A 26962-nucleotide genomic window follows, 5' to 3' on the forward strand; every position below is an offset into this window, starting at 1 on the left:
AGAGGGAATTACTGTCTAACTCCATGTTTTTGTTACATGACAGCTCTTGAACAAAGGTGTTTCTGATCTGTCTTGTCAAACATGCTTTACATTTACCCTGTTTTATATATTGCTGAATGTTAATCCAGCAATCTCCAGTGAGATCTGATACTGGATAAATCAGTGTAGTTCGGGTGCTGTAGCCTCTACTTTTTTGTGGTCAGAAAATTTGCTCAGAAGTTTTTAATTTAATTCTAGGAGTCATGGGAGTCGCATTTAGTGTTGAGTACGTATGTACAACAAATCAGTTGTGGTTTTAACTAGAGCCATTTATCAGATGGGGTAAGATCATTTACCCTTCATTTGATCACATTTTCAGACACCTTTTTCCATCATTTTATTCCTGAAGACATTTTTAAAGACTTGTGATAGTAATTATTTCCCTTTAAAAAGTAAAATAAAACATGGCCCTTTTGTGCTGTAAGGTTTAGAGCAAAAAATAGAATTCAGTAAGCCTTTTTTGTTGATATTCAGGTACTAACGGGAGGTAGTCAGAATACTTCACTTTGGAGCATTAATTTAAAACTGAAGGGTGTTTAAATTGTGCAACCAATTGTTAGGCTATGTGGACTAGCTTAAAAAAAAGGTTTTAGGGCAAAGTAGGGGAAGGATACTTGCGGGGAAAAAGCTACAGGGATATGTGGAAAACAAAAGGTAAGAATTTCTAAATTGGTTACCTGTTAAAATTTACTTTTAAGGTTTTATATACTTTAAATCATTGTAAACTTATGCTCCAAAATACAACAAAAAATCTTCTTCTCAGTAAATAAATATATGTTGTAAATACTATGTCTTCTTTTACATAGATATTATGGGGCTAGATTGTGATTCCAGGTTACATGCTTTTGCAAGACAATAACAAAGAGTAACAGCCCCATATTTTTCTCTACGTGGGCTATCTGCACCTTGGATGTGCAGGTGCATAGGATTGAGCTGGGTTCATGCCTTCTTACTTCCTCTCCTAAGCAAGTAGTGGGGAGGGACAGGAAATGGTTGGAACTTTGGTTTTATCACCATCTACTTGCTGGCCAGAACTGCCGAGTCAAGATGGTGATGGTGGAAAAGGGTGTAGTAGTTTACTGCTGGTAATTAATTGCTATCCCTTGGGAGCAAGAAGGAAGCAGGACAGGAAATGTGACTCAAAGGAAGGCCTCAGGGCTTGTGTTCACTGCTTTAAAAAAAAAAAGCTGTGTTTTACCTCAGTGCACGAGTTATCACAAGGTAAAAAACACAGCAAAGACCAAACATTTGAGTTTTAGCAAGAGATAAAACTTGCTGAGGTTGTGCCTTTTCCCCTGCCTAGTGACGACCTCTGTGAATTTACTCACATAAAACTGAAGTGCATTGTCTTCACTATGTTTTTACCTCAGGATGGCTCATGCACATTAGTTATCCTGAGGTTAAAAACAGCTTTTTTTTAGCCGTGAAGACAAGCCCTCAAGTCATCCTGCCAGCCGCAGTTATTCTTAGGCAGGAATGCACAGGTCTGTGACTAAAGTTAAAATCTAGTCCAGTGGTTGTCAAACTGTGGGTCGTGACCCCATTTTAGACTTAGACTTGCTGGGGTCTGGGTCTGAGCCCAATTGCCCAGGGCCGAAGCAGTGGCGGGGCTCATGTTACAGGCCCTGCCTGGGTCTGAAGCCTAAGTTCCCTCTAAGCTGGGCGGCTGCGCAGCAGTCTGTCAAGGGCTGTGCAGGCGGAGAGAGGTTCCTCTCCCCCTGGCCCTGGAGCTGCTGCGGTGAGAGAGGGCTGGGGGGAATCCTCTCTCCACCCTGCAGCCCCGGGGCAGCCTGCACTGCAAATGCCTCATCCCTAACCCTACCCCAGAGCCTGCACCCCCAGCCAGAGCCTGAACCCCGCCCATACCCCACCTCTCTGCCCCAGCCCTGAGCCTTCTCCCACACCCCAAACCCCTTGTTCCCAGCCCTACCCCAGAGCCTGCACCCCTGCCTGAGCCCCCTACCATACTCCAAACTCCTCAGCCCCACCCCATCACACATCACCTCCATATTGGTGCACATAACAAAATTCATTCCGCACATGGATATAAAAAATTAGAGGGAACATTGGCTGAATCCTGTGGGTGCTTCAGCTCCCCCCCCTTCCACCCCTGGCCCAGGGAAGTGGGTCTTGGGCTTTGCCCCCAACACCCCCCCACCCGGGTCATGTAGTAATTTTTGTTGTCATAAGAGGGTTGCGATGCAATGAAGTTTTGAGAACCCCTGATTAGCCCACAGTGATTGGAGTTCTATAACAAACTAAGATACATGTAGCTAGAACATTGTTTAGATAGTGTTATTAAGCTAAGTAAAATTGTACAAATGTGCTTTCACAAGAAAAGCAGACCAAGCTGTCTTGTATGCATGTTAAATAGCATTTTTTGTTTTTTCAGATAGTCTTAAAACATAAGATCTAACCTCATGGATTAATTAGAGTGAAAGTATGTCTCTTCCATGATCATTGGCAGTAGTGAAGATTGTTTTGTGGCAGAGGATTCACTGCCAGTGTAAGTCCCTGCTTTCCTGTGCTGCTAACGCTCTGAAAAAATGACCCTTTGTGCTGAGTGTCTCATGCTTGTTCTCAGACAGGGGGTGAGTCTTTTTGGAAAATGTATAAAATTCCATTTGGCCACTTGTGTGTGTGAAAGGCCGTAAGAAATTTTCTAGTTGTCTTATGAAGAATGATACCTCCACCAGCACGTTTATTGCACTTGCCATGGACTTTGCCCACCATGAGCATAAGTACATTTAAAATGCTTGATTTAATTTAAGATAGCATATGATTTTCAAGTACTTAATTTCTATGTGGTAGATTTGAAACTATTTTAAACCGCATACAGAGGTTCAAGGTTCTAGATACATTCAGGCTTCATTATAAAGTATCTGAAGAATCTCACTGGCAGGTGCACTTACTCTTAGGTACACAGGGTCGCTTACTAAAGTATCTTTGCATAAATGAATGTTCTGCACTAGTTTGACTCTCACATTGTATGCTGAAACAAACTTAAGGGTGTCATTTGTGTCTCACTTGATGGGTGTGAAGGACAGTGCAATTCCGGTCTGAACTGGAGCAACAGCAGGTAAAGATCACAGAAGACTCTTTTGCTAAATGAGCAAAAGGTCAGATTAAGGAATGAAATAGAAACAGGCACATAGACAAACACAGAAATTATAAGTGTCTTTATATAATACGATAAACTCAAAAACAGGTGAACTAGAATGTCTAGCTGTGGAAGGGACCCTTGATATAATAAACATTACTGAAACTTGTTGGAATAATAAAAATCAATGGGATATTTTAATGCCTGACTATAAATTATACAGGAATGTCAGATTAGGATGAAGAGATGGAGAAGCAGTGCTAGACTTAAAAGATTCCATAGAATCTAGTGAGATGACACAGTTGGATCTGTATGGCTGCAAATCCCAAGCTGTAATAATACAAGTATGCTGCTAGGTCTCCAAACTACTACCCTCCAGATCAAGAAAAGAATATTGAGTGTGTAATACTGAGAGAGATCAAAGAGGCAGCCAAGTCTAACAAAGCAGTAATGACAGGGGACCTCAACTATCTACACATAAACTTGTCAAGTATCACAATGGAACAAAGTGTGGGGAAGCAATTTCTTGACACCTTAAATGATTGCTTCTTGTAACAGCTAGACTAAGAGCACATAAGAGGAGAGGCTATTCTTTATTTAATCCTAAATAACAGCACAGGAGTTAGTTCAAGAGGTAAAGGCAGCTGACCCACTAAGCAATAGTTACTATAATGTAATAAAATTCAAAATTCAGTGTTCACAATAATATAGTAATGGTCCTAGGAGGGAGGAAAGGTAACAAAAACTAACACAGTGACAGTATACTTCAGAAAGCCAGAGAAGTAAAATCCTTATATTTGCCATGGTTGTTACTTACACACAACCTTGGAAGGCAAGTATGCCCCCGAACAGAAAGGGAAGTAGGAAAACAAGAATTAAACCAGTGTGGTTAAATGGGATAGTTTAAGAGGTTATTTGAGACAAAGAAGGAACCTTCAAAATTTAGAACTCTAATCCTAGCAAAGCTAATAATAAGGAGCATAAACTACAGTGGACAATAGGCAAGAAGGAAATTAGGAAGGCTAAAATGGAATTCAAAGAAGAAGTAGCTAAGGGCGTAAAACAAACAGCAAGAGACTATTTAAGTGTGTGTATCACAGACTTCCTGCTTCTGAAAGAATAGGTGAGTCTTCTGGATCACCATAGGTTAAAGAAAGCAATTAAGGGAGACAAGGATTTTGCTGGGAAACTAAATCATTTCTTTACATCACTGTTCGCCCTAGAGGATGTTAGAGATATATCTATCCTTGCCCTGACCGACTATTTTCTGGTATTAAAAAATTAAGTAAGATTGAACATTTGTATGGATTTGAAACTATTTATTTTTGAAGGGCTATAAAACCTCATGCTTCCAGGCTCAAGGACTGACCGTAACTGTTAGGGGTCATGAGAAGACTCTCCTGGGGAGCACATTTTTACATATCTGCCTACTTTGGGCTTTCTTGTGTCGTCTTATGGAACAGCAAGCCACTGTTGGTGCCAGGATACTGGACTAAATGGATCACAGGTCTGGTCCAATATGACAATTTCTCTCTTCCTGTGAACTATCTTACAAGGGTTAGTTACTGTGTTGAAGCATAGTGGTGCTAATTATACTCCAGTGTCTGATTCCTTTAAAATTATTGTTTGGGCTTCAGCCCACCAAACCTCTTTGGTCTTGAGATGTCCATGTGTGACAGTAATCTTTTTCAGTCTCTGAATGTTCTGTCAATTTGAATATAATCCAGTATAGTAATGGCAACCCCGTTCTCCAGCCTAAGCATTATGTGGTATCTGCACTTTGCTTTCTAGTAGGAGTTAAGGAGTGGTAAACTGAATGCAGGATAAGTCTCTCAGAAAAATGTGGAACTAAAAGTAACCTACTGATAATTTAAGTAACTTCCTGACAAAAGCGTTTTGCATGGTAGTCCACTATTGAGAGCTTACTGTTTGTATTAAGTTTTGGTTTTATTTTCTTATATTTGTGAAATAATTTTTAAGGTATCTTAAACAACTTGTTTTCTAGGTAACCGAGTGCATAGGGTAATCTAGAATACTAAAATTAACAGAGTTGTATTAATAACTTGGACCTTACTTGGCAGAGAAAGTAAGCGTCTTGTTTAGTGAGTGTCGTCTTACTCGATTCAGAGTAGCAGCCGTGTTAGTCTGTATTCGCAAAAAGAAAAGGTGTACTTGTGGCACCTTAGAGACTAACCAATTTATTTGAGCATAAGCTTTCGTGAGCTACAGCTCACTTCATCGGATGCTGTTTCTCACGAAAGCTTATGCTTAAATAAATTGGTTAGTCTCTAAGGGGCCACAAGTACTCCTTTTCGTCTTGTCTACACTACCAAAAAAATGGCGCTAGGAGACCCTATTGGGGAAAAAAGAAAGTTTTAAAAGTACCTTTAGCTAGTTCAGTCTTGGAACTGTAGTGCGCATGGGTTATAATTTGCTTAAAAGGCTTATTTATAGAATAATTCTAGACTAGAACAGTTTTTCATAAAGTTTTTTACCACAAACCAGGACGGCACTTGATAAGAAAACCATGTCAACTCAATTAATTTTTTTTAAGTATTTTCCTAACATGGCCTTCTTTTGTAGCATAGATGCAGTCTTAAAGAAAAAAAACATCTTGGTGTTTTGTAATTGTTACTTTTCATTTTTCTATTTACATAAATTTTACACAGTGCTTATTATTATTTATTATTATTTTATTTTGAGGATTTTCCCTTTTTTCACCCACCGAAGTCCTTTTTGTAGGAGTATTTGCCAACGCTGTAGTGTGTCTATTTTGGGCTAGAGTGGAGAGGGTAATTATTTTGGAAATAGAAACAGCATTTTTTCTTTTCTTTTTTTAAATAGGCTTTTCAGTTAGTTGGCAAACCAACAAGAGCTTGTTCCTCTAACCATTCAAAGAGGGCAACCATGTTGGTCACTTGGTATTTGCCAGATACAAAATGTCTTGCTCTGGAGTGAACAGACCACCCATTCTGTCTTTGTTTGGAATTGGTATGTAATCTAAATAATTGGATTTACTACTTTAAGGTTTTTCATATTAGAAAGTTAAGTTAATAAGATTAAATAAATTAAAATTAAGTCAATAAGGGAACAGCTGCATGTTACCAGTAGTTTGAATTATATAGCACATTTTGGTTTTCCCTGGGCCATGTTCTGAGACTTTGTCCTTCGGTAAACTGTGAAACTGAGGCAGAAATCTGATTTTAAACATCGAATCAAAAATTTAACCTAGAAACTGCAATTGTACAGTACTAAAACTGCACGATAGACTAAACATCTAGTTATTAGTCACTATGTTGCACACATTGGCTAGTTGTATACTTCCACATATCACAACTGAAGCCTGTGGAATTAGTGCCAGTCCATATACTATCGGCAGTTACTTCGGAAGCCCCACAGAGGAAAAAAGCTGGGGGGGGGGGGTTGTTTTTTTTTTTTAATTCACTTCATTGAAGTGAATTGGCCAGGCTTTTAGTTAATAAAACTTGACATTTCAGACACTGAGGGTCTGGTTCCCTGGCCAAGAGGTAGTGCACTGCAGGTGTGAGAACAAAGCAAGAGAGAACAGGGAATACATCAGAAGTGGTGCTAAATCATTTATATCAAGAAGGGAGAGAATGAAGGAAGAGCAGTTGTTGAGACTTTTTGTCATTGTATGATCAAGTGTGCCATCTCACCTCCTCTGGTAATAATAAAGTCATGGTGTGTCTTGAAGGTGGACTGGAGGAAGATTTTTCTGTCATAAATTTCATAACTAGATTGGAATACCTCTGCTGGGGTTGGACTGTTGTGGGGTGGAGAGACATTTTTACTACCCGGTGGCTGGGTGAGGTTGGAGAAATGTAGCATTGAAGGGGTGGTCAGAATATGAGGAAAGTGTGTGCACTGGAGTGGAACAGGTGGGAAAGGAATGGTGCAAAATATACATGTCAAGACATTTTGAAAAGTACTTTTAATTTACTAATTCAATAGACATTCATATTTAGGCTAAATATACTGGTTATTGCTCCTGGGATGTGATGGACTGAGTAGGGACACACTCTGACTCAAACCTCATGTGATGGTACATTGTGTTGCAAATAACCAGATGTTTACCCTTTATATTCAGGATTGTCCATTAAATCATATGATAGGCTTCAAATGTGCATTTCTTGGATTTCTGTTCAGTTACCCGTAGTATTACATCTTATCTAAATCTTTTTGGTTGGGGTAGACTTAAACAGGTAAATTCAACAAGAATTTGCCCAATTTGGTGTATAGAGTATTTCCAACAGCATGGTTGGGAGATTATGAAGTACGTTTTTGGGGGAAATCACTCTATGCTACAGCAGCAAGCAAGGTTCTTTTCCCTATTAAATTTAATGGTCTGCTTTTTGGATACATTTTGTGCAGAAGAGAATCCATAACAAAGCATTACTTGTGGCTGCATATGTGCTTTTGGTAATAGAAACGTAACTAGTTGAAATTAAAATCCCATTTATCCTGTGCAAGAGCTCTCTAGTCTGCATGAATGCAGAGGGGATGGCATTCTGCATTTACAAACTGAATGAATTTTTGGGACAGGTGTATTGGTGTACAGAAGCGCTCTCTTTTTAAAGGACCATTGTTCCTAGATACAAGGAATATGAATGTTCAATTAGTCTGTTTCAGTTCAAGAATCATAAGCACGGTTGTAATAATAAGCAGTATATGAGCCCCTGAGGAGGTGGAAATAAGCAAGCAGTATATGTCTATCAGGAATTTAGCAGAATCTTTTGGTCACAATGAAGTATAATTTTCTTTATGGGCAATTGTGTGAGACTATAGGGACAACAAATTTAGAGGAATTGTTAACAATTCATTTTCTGTCATTATTAGAGGGTATATATAACACTGTTATTTTTTCAGTGTTTTAGCTAGGCAATTGGCCCTTCGCTTGAGAGAACACACATTGTGCATAGTATCCACCACAAAGCGTTTGACGATAAAACGATGAAGTATGTGGATGATACTTCTACTGCTCTTTTGGTGTTAATATACATGTATGTTTGGAGAACAGCTTAAGCCTGGCAAGGTATTTTAACTCTGAAATGTCTAGGCTTTGTAGATTTAAGGCAGATCTTGAAGTTCTTGGGAAGAAAAAATCCTGCTTTCCTCCAATCCCATGTATAGCTTTTCTATGCAGACAGATTTCAGAGTCTCCCTCGACTATGCTACCTGTAAGTCCCTAACAGTTCTCCTAAGGTATTGTTTACTAGATATTTTTAGGATCACATATATAAATGCTGCTCTTTGGCACTTAGTTCTGTGATATGGTTTCTAAATGCCATCTCTTTCCTTAGCAAAAACTTGGTACAGGTTTGAATGGCTGGATGGCAGAGTTTTAATAGCTGTGAAAATGGAGAAGGTTGCAGATTACTGGTTTTACCCTCACTAATTGATTGTCTTTTACATATAAATTTTTGTCATCGTTGTACTTCAATGTGTATAATTTGATCAGAGAATCACAATGATTGTTGGCAATACAATGACAAACCTGGATTATTCTGTGGCAGTATTTGTTACAGATCTCAAATTCATATTAGATAAATATTGTATTAGTAGAACCAGTAATCAATGTAAAGTTGCCTTCTCTCTCCTCTAAAAATTGATATTTTAGGTCTTTTTATCATCTTTTTCCAGCCATGCCACTAACAGCCATCTATAGGTTAGCTGCCTTTTTTTTCTTTTTTAATTGAAGACAGGAATTTTAAACTAGCTTTTATAAAGTTATAAATTATAAAGATTGTGAGTTGTTAATGTCTAACTATCTGAATAACATTTGGATTTTTGACTTCTATGAAGCCCTTTTATTCTGTACTGTGTTCTCTCTGTCAAGCTCTTGGAATGCTTGGAAATCTGGGTTGACGGGGGCTCAGTTCAGGAAAGAACTTAATTCCCACTCACTTCCATAAGACTTGAGTGCTGTGCAGTATCAGGGTCAAAGTGAGGCACACAATTGTTCCCCTCCAGTTAACTGCCCTGCACAGGGGTATTTTTCCTAGAACAAATTTCTGCTCTAAATTATTTATTATTATTGCAAGTGAGTACCCATGAGAATCATTGAATCAGTGAGTTTTCTCATTTGTGATATGAGTCCCAAGTCCACTTCGCTTGTCTTCAGTCATCTCAGCCAAATTAGATGATTAGGGCCCTACCAAATTCACAGCCATGAAAAATGCATCACGGACCGTGAAATCTGGTTTCCCCCTGTGAAATCTGGTCTTGTGCTTTTACCATATACTATGCAGATTTCATGGGGGAGACTAGTATTTCTCAAATTGGGGGTCCTGACCAGAAAGGGGATTGTGCGGGGGTGGAGGGTGTGAGGTGGAGGGGGAGGGAGGTTATTTTAGCAGGGGTCACGGTATTGCCACCCTTATCTCTATGCTGCCTTCAGAGCTGGGCGCCCAGTGAGCTGGGGGCTGTTGGCTGGGCACCCAGCTCTGAAGGCAGTGTTCTGCAGGCAGCAATGCAGAAGTAAGGGTGGCAATAACATACCATGCCATCCTTACTTCTGCGCTGGTGCTGGCAGTGGCTCTGCCTTCAGAGCTGGGCTCCTGGCCAGCAGCCACCGCTCTTCAGCTGCCCAGCTCTGAAGGCAGCGTCACTGCCAGCAGAAGCGCTGAAGTAAGGGTAGTGGGACTACAAACCCCCCTACAATACCATTGTGACCACTGCACAACTCCTTTTTGGGTAAGGACCCCTACTGTAGCTCACGAAAGCTCATGCTCAGATAAATTGGTTAGTCTCTAAGGTGCCACAAGTACTCCTTTTCTTTTTGCGAATACAGACTAACACGGCTGTTACTCTGAAACAATTCCAACACTGAAATTTCAGATTTAAATAGCTGAAATCATGAAATTTATGATTTTTAAAATCCTATGACTGTGAAATTGACCAAAATAGATCGTGAATTTGGTACAGCCCTATAGATGACACATACCCAAGATTAATCCAGGAAGTACAGCTAGTTACAGAGGGCAAGCAACAAGATAACCTTGTTCTGCCTTTCCCTGTTCTTCGTTCTTGCTAATGCAGACTTGCAAAATTGTCCTTGAATATTTACAGCCCAAGTACAAAATCTACTTGCTTGCTCTTTACCAGGCTGCTAACAGTTGGAAATAAAACTTGATATTTTACTTGCCGGTCAAAAATAAAATGCTTTCCTTGAGGCTTTGCAAAACTGCAATTATGGGTGTTCAACAATACAACTGAAGTATGTGTTGATGCTCCTGGATTAAACTTTTGTGATTTCTGTCACTCTCCATTTTGTGCAGTGTAGTTGTAGCCATGTCTGCCACAGGATAATATCTTTTATTGGACCAACTTCTACACAGAGCTCTTCTTCAGGTCTGGGAAAGGTATTCCCAGCATCACAGCAAAATGCAAGGTGTAATGGACTGCAGCTCACTAACCCTCTCTTTTTGTCCTATGACTGCAGAGGTGTTAACAGGCCACTCCACATGAATGATCCCTTAGAATATGTGCTAACTAGTTATGCTAAACAATCTGTTCCACCTTGCATTTTGCTGTGACATGGGGAGTATCTTTCCCAGACCTGAAGAAGAGCTCTGTGTCTCAAAAGCTTGTCTCTCTCCAAAAGGTATTGGATCCATTTTGGACCTCACCCACTTTATCTCTAATAGTCAGTTTTAGTGAATTGGAATAAGTTAAGAAACTTTAATTTAAAAATGTTCAGTGATAAATTAAGCAAAATGTTAACTAGGGTAGAACCAAAGTAACAAAAGTATTTGTACCTTTTTAAGAAAGAGGTTTTCATGAAGGAAAAATAGCAGATATTAGTTGGTGTAATTTAATGATAAGGAGCGGGTGAAAATGTTTGGAAAATATAGTATGCTTGTCACGCTTATGGGTGAAAAATTCCTGGTTTGCTACACTGACTTAGTGTAAGCTAGGTAAAAATCACCTGGAAATTCTTAATTAGCCTTACTTACAGTTTGCATGGCAACTTCCACCTTCTCTGTTAGTGTATATATCTATATATCTTCTTACTCTGTTCCATTTTATGCATCTGATGAAGTGGGCTACAACCCACAAAAGCTTATGTTCTAATAAATTTGTTAATCTCTAAGGTGCCACAAGTACTCCTGGTTTTTTTTTAAGATTGCAACAGATACTTTAAAATAACTGCGGTAAAACAAACTTTCTCTCAAACTCAGTAAATCCTAATTGTTACACTCCAAAAATGTGGACTAAACACAACTAAGGAAGATGTTATTGGTAATAGATTGATTTATTCTGCTCTTTTCACAGTGAATTGTTAAATTTAAGTCTCTTCTCGGTTCTGCCTAATACGCGTGTGGTCTTCTCTTGTTTTCACAGGCCAAGGCTGCAAGCACAAAGGAAGTTTGCCCAATCCCAGCCAAACAGTCCCAGCACAACTCCAATAAAGATAGTGGAACCGTTGTTACCCCCTCCAGCTACTCAGATTTCTGACCTCTCCAAAAGGAAGCCCAAGACAGAAGATTTCCTTACATTTCTCTGCCTCCGAGGTAGGAATTTTACAGCAGCCTAAGGGAACAACCTGTAGTTCGGAGAACAAGCTGCAGTATCACACAGTACAGTCTATCTGAACGCAGTGGTGCTGCACTTGAACATATTGCACACATTTCCACCCAGTAGTCTAACTGTAGATACAGTGGAGTAGCGTTTTACTTCATCAATATAAAGATTATAGAATTAGGCCAATGATAGAGCTAATGGAAATTACTTTTATGCTTAGCACTCTTTCTCCTTGTCCTTCCCTCTCTCTCAATTATATCTGATTGTATAAACTGAGGCCCTGCTTAACCCTCACAAGTACCTCTTTATTTCCACTAGGAGTGGAAATCTAGCTGGTTATTCCCTTTCTCTACATATGGAGTGTTCATTAACTGCTTTTCACCCTACCAGCTAAATCCCAGAGCAACAAGCTTTATCTGACTAGAAGAAAAGGTTGATTTTGGTTTTGGTTTTGAATAAAAAAAATCTGTTTATTCAGTGGGATAACTGATGCATGTTCACTATCTCACTGTAAAACCATAGTGGAAACCATAGTGGAAACTCATCGGTAGGTCTAACCATGAGGTAGGTAGATATGGTGAACCTCCTGGCTAGCCTGTGTCAGTTCTCACTGAAAAAACAGTTTTTTGACAGTGAAAAGAGAGCCTTTGAATGACATACTGATAATTCTGTCTTGATAAAACCAGAGACTCGCTTTGAGTGCTGTACCTCACTGCTAGGTCACACTTAGGCTTCCCCCAGGGTGGGATTTTTCATCCCCCCTTCCTCCCCCCAGCAGAAGCCTCCTGTTCAATATCTTGATTGTGGCATTAGTCCTGCATTATAGCCATCTGAGAGTGCTGGGACTGCCATAGGTCCCTTTATAGTTAGATGGTGCTCATATTTAATGTGCCAGAGGGGTTGCTGTTGCCATTGCCCCATGCTCTTCACTACTTTTGAAGTAGGGGCCACTTTGGCAAAAAGCCTTAAATGTAAGAGCCACATGGGGTGGGGCCGAGGGGTTCGGAGTGTGAGAGGTGGTCCAGGGTAGAGTGCGGGGGTGAGGGGTTCAGGGTAAAGGAGGGCGCTCAGGGCTGGGGCAGAGGGTTGGGGTGCAGGGGCAAAGGCTCTGGGGTGGGGCTGGGGATGAGGGGCTTGGGGTGCAGGAGGGGCTCAGGGCTGGGATACGGAGGGGGGTGAGGGCTGCAGGGTGGGGTCGGGGGTGAGGGGTTTAGGGTGCAGGAAGGGGCTCAGGGCATGGGAAGAGGGCTGGGATGCGGAGGGGGGTGAGGGCTCTGGCTGGGGGTGCAGGCTCTGGGGTGGGGCTGAGGATGAGGAGTTTGGGGTCCAGGCACGCTGCCCCAGGGCTGGGGCCAGAGGACTTCCACCAGCCCTCTCCCTGCCGGCAGCAGCTAGCTCTGGGAAAGGGGCCTCTCTCCCCGCTGCTGGTAGGCATCACGGGAGATCCGGGGCGGGGGAGAGGCCCACAGCAGCCCTGCAAGCCCCAGCTTGCTCCCCTCCACAGTTCCCTCCCACCCCAAACTCTCTCTTCTCCAGGTCCCTACTTCACGGCTGTTCATACCCTGCTGTGTGGCCACGCAGCTTAGAGGGAATTTAGGGAGCCGCACTTAGGGTCGAGGGGGACACCACTGTCTCGCGGGACTTGCAGTGAAGAACACTGCCATTGCCCTTTCCTTCCTGTAGCCTGGTTGAAGGCCTTCATTACAGATAGTGCCGGCCCTGCTGGCAGAATCCTAAAGCAATGGACTTAGTCCCCTGAGGTTTGCTACATTTGCCTCGTTTCTCAGTTACTACTACCACTTTGCAGATTCCTATTGCTTCTCTTACAGCACAGTTCTCTTGGAATACAACTGCTCAGCATCAATCATAGCTGCCTGCCTTGGTTTTTCTCCTCCTAGTTCAGCATGGTTGAATTTTCCTACGCTTATGTATTCTGCTGCTAATGGCTTGAAACCAGGCTGCCAAGTTGTCTATCTTGACTCTCTCATCCAGTATGTAGAGTTCTCTTGTAATCCAGAATAGGGATGGAAGGTTATTTATTTTTATATATATGGATTGTGAAAAGTAGCATCCAGTGGAGACTAAAATGCAGACTCAATCCCTTTCTACATTTCTGTGGATTAGATCTAATTTGCTGTGTGGTAATTTGCTCTGTCTGTTGGCAGCATGCTGCTGAAGTGCTCAGGGCCAATTGACGCATTCTGTTTGTGGGAAAGTTCAGCTAATAAGTGTGTACACATGGGTGCATTTGTACATATATATTTTCTTCTCTTTATTAAATATGTATTGTTAAATCTCTTAAGGCCCTCACACCTATGGAGAGGCGACTTGAAAAGGGGGGAGACTTTACCCCCAGCAATCTGACTTGAATAATGCAATATGAGATACAGGTATCTTCTCCTGATCCAATGCTTCATGCAGCAAGATTTTTCTCTTAATGGTGAACATTTGGATCTGGTATCTGTAATTTTCTTCTAATAGATGTTCTTCTGTAAAGTAATAGAAGTTTTATAAAGTTGTTGAAGGTCTGCGGTCAGTTCCAAATTTCTTCAAGTTCCAGAAATATGGATGTTTTTCAAACAATATGTGCATGTTAACAAAAGGTTATATGTAGATTCCCTCCCCCAGGAAGTAATAGATAAAAATACAGTATTAGGATAAAAAATAAACAGTACACAGTTCCATTGTCACTGTATAGGATCTGAGAACAACACACAGGGACTCTGGGGGAAGGCACTGCATTGGATTGCCTTAAACAGGGACATGTTGGGGGAAGGAGCCTAGGGCAGGAGAGGGTGGGCCATAATGCGTGTCAGTATGTCCATTCTGGCTTGTGCTTCAAGCCACAGGGAGCACTGGGGAGTATGCCATAATTTAGAGGAGCCAAACTCCTCTGAATTATGCTGGGGCCATTGCAGTAGGGTACAAATTCTGTGCTGTGCCTGCAGGAGACAACGGACTCCTGGAGGCAGAGCATCAAATGTGGCCCTTAATGCATATTTTACACCTTCATTTTCACCAGATTTTTATATGTATATTTATTTTGTATTTATTTTTCACACCTATAATATAAAAAGTTACAAGGAGAAGAGATTGGACAAAGTTTATACAAAGAAACTTCACCCAATATGTGCAAGTAGCAGTGGTGGAGAAACTTTAAAGATTCCCCCCAGATTAAGCCTTTGTTTCCCAAAGAAAACACTGTTGACCTCCAGTGGGAAGTCGGGAAACTTAGACTAGTTGGTGATTGTACTTTTTATATTTTTTTCCTAAAAAAATCTTTCCTAAAATGACACTGATGGGTTAAAATTCTTGCATTTAAAAAAAAAAAGAAATCTTACCTGTTACACTAATAACCAGAGTTTTCTGTGATTAAAAAAACCCCAAATTATCCAATTAACCCCGTTCCCCCAATAAAAAAGTGTTTTTCTGCGATTGAAATGAAAGTTTGAACTCTAGTTTCCCTAGCCATAATATATATAGATTTCAGTTGAACATAATGTTTTATTGATATATTTACAATTTTTAAGCAAGTTTGAAGCCTGCCACTGCCATCAATCATTATAATAAAATAAAATTAATAGAATGGTCCAATCACAGTGCATTGGTTCTTTACTGTTGTCAGTGGCCTTGCTGTTTCTGCCTCTTGTTTTCGTTCCTTTTCATCCAGTTTGTTTGGAGCTTTGCATGTGTTCTACAATTGTCTGCCTTCAAACATAATCTACAGGACAGCGCGTTACCATCAACATGAAATTTGTCCATGCCAAACTCAGTGACATGGTCTTTAGGGGTGATAAAGTTTTCGGCATCTCTTCATAACTTTAATTACTCACAGCTGGAGGCTGAAGTGAACTTTGAGATGCATTAAAACACAAATCCGTACACGCTGTTGAGTAACCTCTCTCTCTATATATGCCCAAAGCAGTTTATTGGAGTATGTTTAGCTGTGTAAGTTTAAAGCCCATTAAAAAATCAACCACAAGAGGGGTAGGTTGCATTCATTGAATAAGTGACACCCTATACTTTCAGTAAAATTTAGCTAATAGTTAAGATATGTACTTATTTTTTTCGCAGAATGTAGAAACTAAAGATTCTATGTAAAAATGCAAATTCTGCATTTTTTTTACATTTTTCAGAGGTGCAAATGGATTGCAAGGATCTCTGCTACTAACACAAGGATTATTGAATCTAAAATTTAAAAAATTATATCAATTCCTCACCTTTCTCATTTTATGCAATCTTACTTATTACATTTTGCTCAACATGGGCAATAATGACAGAATGGAAATAAAATTGAAGTCCATCTGTCAGTTTCTGATTAGTTTAAGTTTGTTGGATCTCAAACTCCAGGCTGCAGTATTCTGCAAATGAATAAGGTGCTGCAAGAGAACATTGTTTGTTTAAAAATAACTTCCTTTATTGCTTTTAAAAAAAATGTTGATAGCCAGCCTTAGTTAAAAGCATGATGTAGAAAACGTCATTCTTAAGCCTTAATGGAGAAGAGAATGTCCCTTTAACATCAGGTAACCACAGTTTAAAAAAAATTTAAAAACTGACATTTTCTTCACATCTTGCATTGTGATCCACAATTTCCTCCCCCCCCATCTCTTTCCATCCCCAGCTCTCTTTAACACAGTCCACCCCCATCCTTCAGCACATGCAACATTTTAAGATGGATTTTTATTCTGGTGATTGTTAAGCAGTAAAGAACATTTGAAGTTGATTTTAAACTGCTGGCTAGAACCATGAGACACAGAAGAATAAAAAGCCTGTCTTGTCTATGTTTGAAGCAACTTTCTCTCTTCTAATGTTAATCTGATTTAATCATGTTGTTAGAGTTGAAAAATGGGTAAAAACTATAGGTGGTGAACCCAATACCCTTTATAAATGGAGGAAAAATTCGAGTCAGATCTTTAGATCAGTTTGATTCGGTCTTTCTCTCGCTTGCACCCGATCGCTCACACTAAGCAAGCATAACAAGACTTTTTTCTTTATCAGTGCAATCACTTATTAAACACCAAGAGGCAAATTTTCAAAAATTTTCATGTGGGGTTTCAAGTCTGTAGCTTCAGTTGTTACTAAGAGCTGTGCTGCTAAATCCCCACCCATTTCTTTTACAGTTTACCATAGTATTGTAAAACACTGAAATTCATGGCAATTTATAGGTTTAGCAGTGATGTAATTGTTGGTAACATAGTATCACAAGGCACATATAGAACATTTGTTCAGGTCTTTGAAAACTGTGCAGCGGGTCAGCTAATGAGACAGTCCTGCAGGGTGATCCACTCGTGCAGTGTCCTGTTGATTTCAGTGGGACTCTGTCACTTTGCAGGATTGGGAACTAGTTTGGCTGATAAGTCAGTAGTATGAGCTTTGATATCTGCTCAGTGATGGTATCTGCTGAGTGACAGCTTGAAAACTACAATGTGATACTATGTGGAGAATAAATTTTTTCCTAAATCTTCTTGTTGAAAACAGAGTATAAATGTATGGCACTGTATAAATGTTTGATACGTATGTTACAACAATCACTCATTCTGAGAAAGGTACCACGTGGGCTAATTAGGCCAGTTTTACAGCAGTGGAGTTTTACACACTTCTGGTGGGCCTCAAAGTGTTGCTGTTCTGTTGGCTGTAGAGCATATTTGGAATAAATTGTACACTGTGTCTCGTGTATTTCATAAAGCAGTGGGGAAATGAAGGGACTCTATTAGGTGTCCTGCTCAAATTCCTTTTTCAGATGGTATACAAAATATCAGACCTTGATGATAAAGTCCATGAGGACCTAGAGATTTGTATCCCTTCATAAAAGTGTTAGTCTTTTAAAGTATTGAACAAATGCTCATATAAAGTGAATCTTCCCTGCCAATAGCAGCTAACGAACTAGCTTTGTTTCTCTGTACATGACTTCAGGGAGATACACTGAGCTTTGTAAACTTACAGCTAATACAGACTAACACGGCTGCTACTCTGAAACCTGTCATCTGTACTTTGTGAAACGAACGTTTATACCACGCTTTCCCCTGAAAGTACAGTAATTTAAAAATTCCACTAAGAGCAAGATCTTCACTCTTCCCTTGAGGAGGGAAGGTTTTCTTTATGGCTTTTAACATCCAAAAATGTAGCTGGAAAGTCTAATTTAATTCCAGGAACATAGAATATTATATACAGGCTGTTGGTGGAAGACAGTGAGACTCCACAAAGGGTGAAGAGGCCCATGCTTAGAGATCCCTTTGTAGGACTGGGATCTATATTACTTTGGGTTCTTCTTTATTTCTCTGAAAGTTTGTGATCCTAATTATTCTTTTTAAACATGCTCTAATTTAAGTGAGGAGAGAATTTACTAATTCCTGCTCGTTTTCGTTAGCACAAATTGTGAGGGCTGTGGACACTTCTGAAATTACTATTCATTGATTTTTCAAACTCTTCACTTCAAAATGGGTATTAATGGGCATTTTAAATTTTGTTTTGTTTTAAAAAAGTCATCTAACTAAGACAAAAAAACTTTAACAATTAATAGTATTTTCAAAGTATTTAGAATACAACATTGACCAGGCTTGGCAGAATTCCCATTCCTTTATTATTTTTAGTTTTTAACTCATGCCCCAGAATTTCCAGCATGAGAAGGAATCGAATAGTGCAAATACATCTGAAGTGTTTGCCTGCAGTGTTCTTATCTTTAAATAGCTTCTTTGAAGGAGCGCATGTGCCCTTTGCCAGAGGCATAATTAGTATCTTTCAGTAGTTCATGTGGAGAGGAACGTGTCATCTTTATGCTGTAGTACAATAGCCTGTACTTTTACTGTATTTTCTGTGACTGAGATCACATTATTCCTAATAGCTTCTGTTTTTAAGTGGCCTTTACCCACCTACAATTATTTACAGGTTAAAAATGTTAATGGAGTGATAGAAGTTAGGGAGTTGGTTCTCTTTCCACTCCACCTCCACCCTTCAGGGGAGATGAGTTCTTCAGGGGAGGTGGGAGTAGCAAAGATGATGATTAGTATCCAACATTAGAAAGCTTTCCTAGGGTCAGTTTTCAAAATAAGCTGGAGATATGGGAACTAGGTTTTTATTGATTTTTAGGGATTCCTAAATAGAGGCATCTCAGTAATTAAGGCCTCAAAATACAGCTTTCAGTCTGTGCTAACAGAACTTCTGCCCTCTCATAACCCAAAACACACAATTCTTCACTCTTTCAAGTGATTTAACAATTTCATCAACTTTAAAATGCTGCAGTGTTGCGAAAACGTGTGCAAACAGCAAACTCCACTGTCACTGCAGCAAAGATATGCATATTTTTCCAAACTTCGGCACCTTTCACCATTCCAGTGACCCTGTCCTCCAGAGACAACCCGTACCTGCTGATGGGGGTGGCGGAGGGAGAACATAATTCAAAGACACAGCTCAAGTCCACACCCCCACCTCCTTACCCTCAGTCTCCCTTCCCAGAAAGCAGCAGCATCTCCATGGAGCTCCCAGCTGTTGCTTCTACCTCTGCCCACGGGGAGCAGCTCACCAGCTCCGGTAGCTATCCCACAGGGAGGGGCCCCAGCCACATCATGTGACCTGGCAGAAGTCTGGGGGTACACATGACCCCGGGTGCCTCCCCCGGCCATGTGTTGCCTCTGCTGTCCTCGCACAATCATCCCACCCTTAAATAGGCTATGGGGCAGGTGTCACGTTTTGGGGTGCAATTGAGACCAGTAAGAGGTTGTGTCACTGTTAGTGCTTGAACATTGAGTGCCACTATGCTGTTGTAGCTCCCTGTGTGGACACTCCAGCCAGCATACACGCGTGCACTGGGTGTCTGTGTGTTAAGCAGCCTTGGTTCAGCAACTCTTGACTCCATCAGCCTGCCTGTCACATCACAGCCATGCTCTGGTCTCCTCCACCCTTGGTTGCTAGTAGCCAAGTGTCCCAAACACACCTGGAGTCCTGAATTTCCGCAAAATAGTCTGCTGTGAAATGTTCAGTAATAAGACCTGTTGCTCCTTTAAAGAGACAAAAGCACAGCAGCGTGTGGCTTTAACTGGAGTTTTTAATAATCACTGCAATTCAAATACAGCACTTGGTTGATTTAGAATAGAAGCAAAACCATTGTATTTAATCAAAAAGAGAGATTTTAAGTAAATTCAGATTTAAGGGTTAAAGTCAAATGATTACAAACAAAAGTGAAAACATGAATCTAAAGGTCTAAAACTTAATCTAGCAAGATAGTCTTCATTCAAGATGGTTTCTCTCTCTCTCCCACAGTCTTCTTTCCAGCTTTTTAATGGTCAGGACCCAACACACAGCTCAAATAGCTTGGTCTCTTTGTCCCCTTAGGTGAAGGGTGATTTCGGGTTCTTTGCCCCTCCCTTTGACAATTGAATAAGCCTTTGAAATGTATTCTTCTGAAGGTTACCCCCAGATAAAGTTCATTAGTTCATGCTGCGTAAAGGAGCCACAAGGTTTGGAAGATCAGGCTTCTTGATTGTTCCTCCCCTGCTGTTGGTTTTTACTATTGCAAATTATCTCTTCCTGCTGCAATTTCCAATACGAATGAATAGCCCATTGAATCTGGGCCACACCTGGTTTGAGGTATTGGCCTCTTTCCACTGTCTGGAGAAAACTTAGCAATTGCCCATCTTTTAGTCACAGATTTTAAAGCATAACATTAGTAAATATCCATAATTTCACATACAGCATTGTTACATATATTTTACAATAGTATTATTGACCAGTGTGGAGTTAGTTTTCAAATGATATCTCACAAGGCGTATTTTGTACAAAAATTATTCCAGTAGTATGTAGGGTGTGAACACAAGGGTGCCTAAGGTCACAGCTGGGTGGATTGATTTAAATCAAGGTGGTTTAAATCAGCAACTTAAATTGTGATTTAAATCAAGTGGAAAGTCTCAGTTTAAATAATTGATTTTCATAAACTTTCCATTTGTTTCTTGGTTACTTTCTAAAGAAAGGTGCATTCTCATTGATTGATATATAGCCATTAAAACCTGTTAATTTACAATTAAACAGAGCCTTTACATTAGATTTGGTACCATCTGTTTGTTACCTAGGAGGATACACTATAACTATGTACATATATTTAAGCAATTATATTGCTTAATATTTTCAGATGCTGATTGTACATTTTTAGTATGTTCAGGTAGGGAGAAGCTTTAAAACAAGAGTATGAGATCAGGGAGATGGGAGGGGGAAGGGTTAATGGATGATCCTCATGAGATACATGATAGTATTTCCTGGAGTCAGAGGCTGGGTCCCAACACCTGTGATGACTTGGACAGTCTCTTGTACCCGGGTACACAGCCCCTGGGTCTCCCACAGGATCAAGCCCTTAATACAGTACATTACCTATTGTGCCATATTTATAAAGATTGACCTCAAAAGTTAGATGTTTTCCCCCGATTCTTTCTTTATGTAGAAAAGCAGCCTTTAAAACCAAATTTTTAATAGAAGCTCTGGGATTCAGCATATTCATTTTTTTTATTTAAGTGTTTGAAGAGATTATAGTACATTTTTAGAGCTTAACATAGTTTATATTAAATTCAGATTTCATTTAAAACAAGCTTAGGTTAAAAAAAGAAAAACTTATTATCTAAATAAAACAAAAGATGATTAACAATTAAATTTTTTTTGAAGAATTTTTTTTTTTTATTCACTCTGCTGTGGCATACCCCTTTAACTGTTGTCATTTTCCTGGGTAGAAAATGTAGTGGCCTGCTGTCTCTATCCTCTGCTATCTTAACAGGGCATATCTACTCTTTGTGTGTCATAACATTTTTAAACTACCCCCCTCATAGACTTTAAGGTCAGAAGGGACCATCATGATAATCTAGTCTGACTTCCTGCACAATGCAGGCCACAGAACCTCGCCACTTCTGAAATAGATCCCTAACCTCTGGCTGAGTTACTGAAGTCCCCAGGTCATGGTTTAAAGACTACAAGTTACAGAGAATTTGCCATTTACACTACTTTAATCCTGCAAGTGACCCATGCCCCAGGCTGCAGAGGAAGGCGAAACCCCCCCAGAGTCTCTGCCAATCTGACCTGGGGGCACATTCATTCCCGACCCCAAATGTAGCAATCAGTTAGACCCTGAGGGCAAGATCTCCAGCCAGACACTTGAGAAAATAATTCTCTGTAGTAATTCCGAGCCATCCCCATATAGTGTCCCATCACCAGCTATTAGATATATTTGCTGCTAGCAGTTGTGGATCGGCTGCTTACCATTGTAAGCAGTCTCATCATACCATCCTCTCCATAAACGTATCCAGCTCAGTCTTGAAGCCAGTCAGGTTTTTTTTGCCCCCACTGCTCCCCTTGGAAGGCTGTTCCAGTACTTCGCTCCTCTGATGATTAGAGACCTTCATCTAATTTTGAGCCTAAACTTGTTGATGGCCTGTTTATATACATTTGTTCTTGTGTCCACACTGGCTCTTAACTTAAATAACGCTTCTCCTTCCCTGGTATTTATCCCTCTGATATATTTATAGAGAGCAATCCTATCTCCCCTCAGCCTTCTTTTGGTTAGACTAAACAAGCCAAGCTCTTTGAGTCTCCTCTAATAATAAGGTAGGTTTTCCATTCCTTGGATCATCCTAGCAGCCCTTCTCTGCACCTGTTCTAGTTTGAATTAATCTTTCTTAAACATGGGAGTCCAGAACTGCACACAGTATCCCAGATGAGGTTTCACCATATCTTACGTAATGGTACTAACACTTCCCTGTCTCTTCTGAAAATACTTGGCCTGATGCATCCTAGGACTGCATTAGTCTTTTTCACAGCTGCATCACATTGGTGGTTCATAGTCATCCTGTGATCAACCCACATACTGAGGTCTTTCTCCTCCTCTGTCACTTCCAACTTCAGTCTCTTACGAACTACATAAGAACTATACAAGCAGGTTAAAGAAAGCCAAACAAGATAATTCCAATCAAATAGCAGATTTATCAATATAGTTATGAAAGGAGGGCATTAAAATGCTGACACTTTGGGAAGAGAAGTTTAATTGCTTCATAACCTTGATTAGTTTAATTCTAAAATACAAGAAATTGCAACATGAAGACTTGAGGTAGTTTTACAAAAAACTGGAAGGCAATTTTCATAGCTGGTTTTCAGTACTAAATGATTTGGGCATTTGAAGTTGAGCTTTTGGCATGACAAGAAATCATAAGACTTAATCCCATATCTTTTGTGCAAGCTTTGAAGTGAACAGATTTTAATTGCTTGAACCATTCCATTAATGATATTACGTTTGTATATAACACCTTTCATCCCAGCGAATCCTAAAGCCCTTTTCAAAATTAAGACTAATACACAGTGCTCTGCCATAGATAGAGCTTTTCTCTTATGTAGTATGAAAAATAAATATATGTTGTATATGGGATCACTTCACCCACCGGTAAAATATGATGCTGTGCATTAACAGTGGTTTAGGACAGGAATTGAAGAATAAAGCATTAATTTATGCTGTAATGGTAGAGGTTTAAAAACTTACAAAGCACACACTAGCCAAAAGAGCATATACAAGATAATGGAGGAAACCATAGTAGTGAGGTATGAGTGATGAAAGTCTTCTGACCTCCCTCCTTCCGCAGTCGATAGGTCTTCTGCTAGGATGCTGTCCTTGAACCTAGTATGCGGACCTCTATCTTTCATACCAACTTCTGGCTAGAAGATGTTTGATAAATTGGAAATGCAGCTAGAAGGCAGAAGAAACTTTTTATTTTTTTCTCTACTCTGTAGCCTCCGGAGTGCTGCAGAGGAATCAAGATTCTTCTCCCTTATGCTGCCCCCCTGACCTCCACTCACAGGAGTGACTCCAGTGCCTACTTCTGCTGCTGTTCCTATATTGCTGCTGCAGCGTGAAATTGACTTGATTCTGGTAAAGAGGGGACTGGTCTTCCGGGTTCTCCTCGTGTCTGTACCACTGACTCACTGCAGGACTATAGGCAAGCCAATTAGATTTTCGAGACCGATTTGTAAAATGGGGATAACATTTCAGTACTTTATAGAGGTATTGATGTCACTGTGGTTTTGGCCTTTGTAAGCAAATATCGGTGAGCCCTCTGATTTTTGTAATTCTAGAAATGTTATGGCTATTTTTTACTTTAATTTTAAAGAAACAAAAAATCTGTCCCGTCATGTGATGACAGACCTGAAAATGCAAACCAGGTTCTCGGGTTTGATGTCTATTGTCAATGTGAAAACGTTAGGAACTATAGCAATTATTCACAACCCCCATTCCATGTCCGTCCTTCCACATGCCATATGTGCTGCTACTAATGGAGCTAGGGCTAGTGCAAACTCCCTCCTGGCTGCCAACCTGCAGCTGGAGATCGCTCTTCTGCAGAGCAGCAAAAGTAACCTCTGACCACAAAGAGGAATAGCTTAGTAGTGTAAGAAGCATGGTCTGGTGGAATAAGTACAAGAATGAGTTCTAATTCTAAACTAATCGTAGTTCTGAGACTAGTTCCCTCTATTGCTTTTGATACGGTCAAGTCAATTTATTCATTCTGCCTTAGCTTCCTTATTTTTAAAATGGGAGGTAATGTACCTGCATGGGTTCTGTGATGAGTAGCTAGTTAATGTTCATATAAGTGCTGAATGCTAGAGTGGGGAGGAAGAACTATGGAAAGACCGGGGGACTTGTAGAAGAGAAAGCGGGAAGTAAAGGAATACAGGAACGGAGAGCAAAGAAAAAGACAAGGTATGAAGGGGAGAGCAAGGGGAAGATCTAACAGCCAGTAGGGTGAGTTGTTTTATCTACACCACTGAAGAGTGGGAATGCTAGTGTATACAAGGAGCTGACAGCATTTTAACCATGTGTTGTAAAAGGGAAGCAATAGGAGGAAATTTGATGCTATTTTTCAAAGAGAAGGAGGAGAACAATAAATAGAAACGAGGATGGTAGGTTATACTAGCAAGGGTCTTGCATACGTGTGGCATGGGTTAGAACATTTCAATGTATGTTCCTCTCTTATTGTATTTCCTTGGTTGACATTGTATAACCTGAGTTTTGAGAACATACATACTACTAAGATAACCAACAAAGGATTTTATTGAAAATTGAGCCTGTGCCCACCCTATTTCCTTTATTATATAGTAAAGGCAAACAGATTAGACAACATATGGTTAAAATGCTGTCAGCTTACAGTTGCCAGGTGTCCAGTTTTCGACTGGAAAGTCCAGCGAAAAGGCAACCTAGCAGTGTCCGGTCAGGCACTAAAAGTCTGGTTACCTGCAGTAACCAATCTCTGCCACGGGGGTTTGTGGAAGAGCAGGAGCTGCTGCTGCAGCCTGGAGGAGCAGTGGAGTACTCAGGAACAGCTCCAGTGGAGAGAGGTACCGGCGGCTCCCCTGTTCTGCCCCAAGCATGGCTCTCCTTGCCCCACTCATCCCCACCTCCAGAGCGTGGCTCTCCCTTTCCCGCCCTGCCCCAGTTACTCATCCCCGGAGCCCAGCTCTCTCTCTCTCTCTCCAACATCCTGCCCCAGACACCCCTACACCCGTAGAGCCCTGCTCAGCTGGCAGGGGGACAGGGGTGGAGACGGCAGCAAGCGATAGTGGGGGTGGGGGGACGCCTCCTCGGAAGGGGCAGAACAGGTTCTAGCACTCAGTGCCCATGAGGACGTTGGCCCCCACTATGTCTGCTCCTTGCATGCACTAGCATTTCTACTCTTCAGTGGTGGAGCTGAAACAACGGTAGCAATGATGGGAAGTTTTTAGGGGTTGGGGAAAAGCTAGTGTAGACAAGGCTGCATCGTCTTGCAGGGCAGACAAAACCTGAAAAGCTCTTTTTTAAAAAAAAAAAAGCTTCCTTCCTATGTTATAACAAAGCAAAAGATAACACAAGCTTCATTTTTGTTTTGTTGGTAAGTCACCTGTATTGCTGGCTGCTCTGGAGTCACTAGTTAAATAACCTACAGTTCATGAGAAAGTAAAATCTTCTGGCAGCCAAGGATCTAGTAAATTATCAGAATCCCAACGTTTCTGTTGAGTTGTCCCTTGGAGGGAAAATGCTGGCAACTGTGCATGCTTTTGAACCAGGCACAAGCAGCTGCTCTGCACGTCTGCCATGAGAGAGGCTGATGATGGAACAAAGATTCCTCCTGTATAAAATAGCCAGTTAGTATTTGTGGAAGGGTCAGAGAGAGCAGTCTTGGTGGCGCTCCAGCTGAAGTCCAAATCCTGTTCATAGTGATCTGATCACAGTGGAAGGAGTGTTCTGTTTTTGTGTGTGTGCGTGAAAGAGAGAGAGAGAAATTGCTCAACTCTAGCTGTTGGAGCAAAATTGCTCAATTGCTTTGAGATCGTCAGATAAGAAATCTTGTATAAGTCCCCCTATTTATTTTTTGCCATCCACTATCCTGCTACCTACCTTGTCTCTGTGTTTGTCTCATCTACCAGAAAGATGAAAATTATTTTTGTTCTGAAAATTCCCATTGATCTCCAGCTTTCCCTTTCCCCTTCCCCCCAAAGGATAAACAATTGTCCCATGCTCCACTACCTTCACAAGCTGCTTTAAAAGGAAAAAAGGAGAAATTGGGCTGTATGTCATAGCTATAACACCAGGCAGTTCATGGTCCAGTGATGATGGAGGGAGCATGATTTGAAGGGCAGTGTGTATATGTGCTCCTTGCCTCGCTTGCACACTTTGGATATACGCTTCTCCAAGCTATTCAGGCACCAGAGAACTCTCTGTCCCACTTGATTATTCCTGCATGTGGAATTAAATAAATGAAATATAGTTGCTCTCCCCATTAGAGGTTACATATCTGATTTCTCAGTAAGGCTCCGGTATGCCACCCTCACAGTATAAAAGGGCCATAAAATGTGGGTATAAATTAAGTTTACTCCTCCTTTAAGGACCATTTACACTGCCTGCCAGAGCAGCATAAAGGGGCCTTATTATAAATGAGAATTTGGCCCTCTGTATTTAGCACAGAGGTGCAGGCATGTCAGCCCTATTCAGAAGGCAAGATTTTCCACCTGTATGCCGCCCCAAAATGGGGCCTTATGTCAAAGGCAGGAAAAAACCAAACCTTCACAAAAGGCCAGTAGTGTAGTATTTGGCATGCCACATATTTATTGGGTCAGGCTTAAGGCGCACATACCTTGACCTGCCTCATTCTTAAATCACTGTGACGGCTTAAATTGTTTTAGTGTTTTTCAAAAGCACAGCTGGGCTATGTTTAATTATTCGAAGAAATAAGAGAAGGGGGCTTAGGGGGAGTCTGTGTAAATAATTGAGGAAGAAGAATCCAATTTTAC

The 26962-nt window shown here is 40.7% G+C and overlaps 1 protein-coding gene across 1 annotated transcript in view; it reads left to right on the top strand.

The window, feature by feature from the left end:
* Positions 1-26962, top strand: part of JARID2 (jumonji and AT-rich interaction domain containing 2) — a 308983-nt gene that overhangs the window by 208543 nt on the left and 73478 nt on the right. Inside the window, exon 4 of the mRNA XM_084619858.1 lies at positions 11504-11673. Within this exon, the coding sequence (XP_084475984.1) occupies positions 11504-11673 (170 nt within the window). The remainder of the gene's footprint in view (positions 1-11503; positions 11674-26962) is intronic.

The sequence above is a fragment of the Lepidochelys olivacea genome, assembly GCF_965140295.1.
Source record: "Lepidochelys olivacea isolate rLepOli2 genome assembly, chromosome: 2".
NCBI lineage: Eukaryota > Metazoa > Chordata > Testudines > Cheloniidae > Lepidochelys > Lepidochelys olivacea.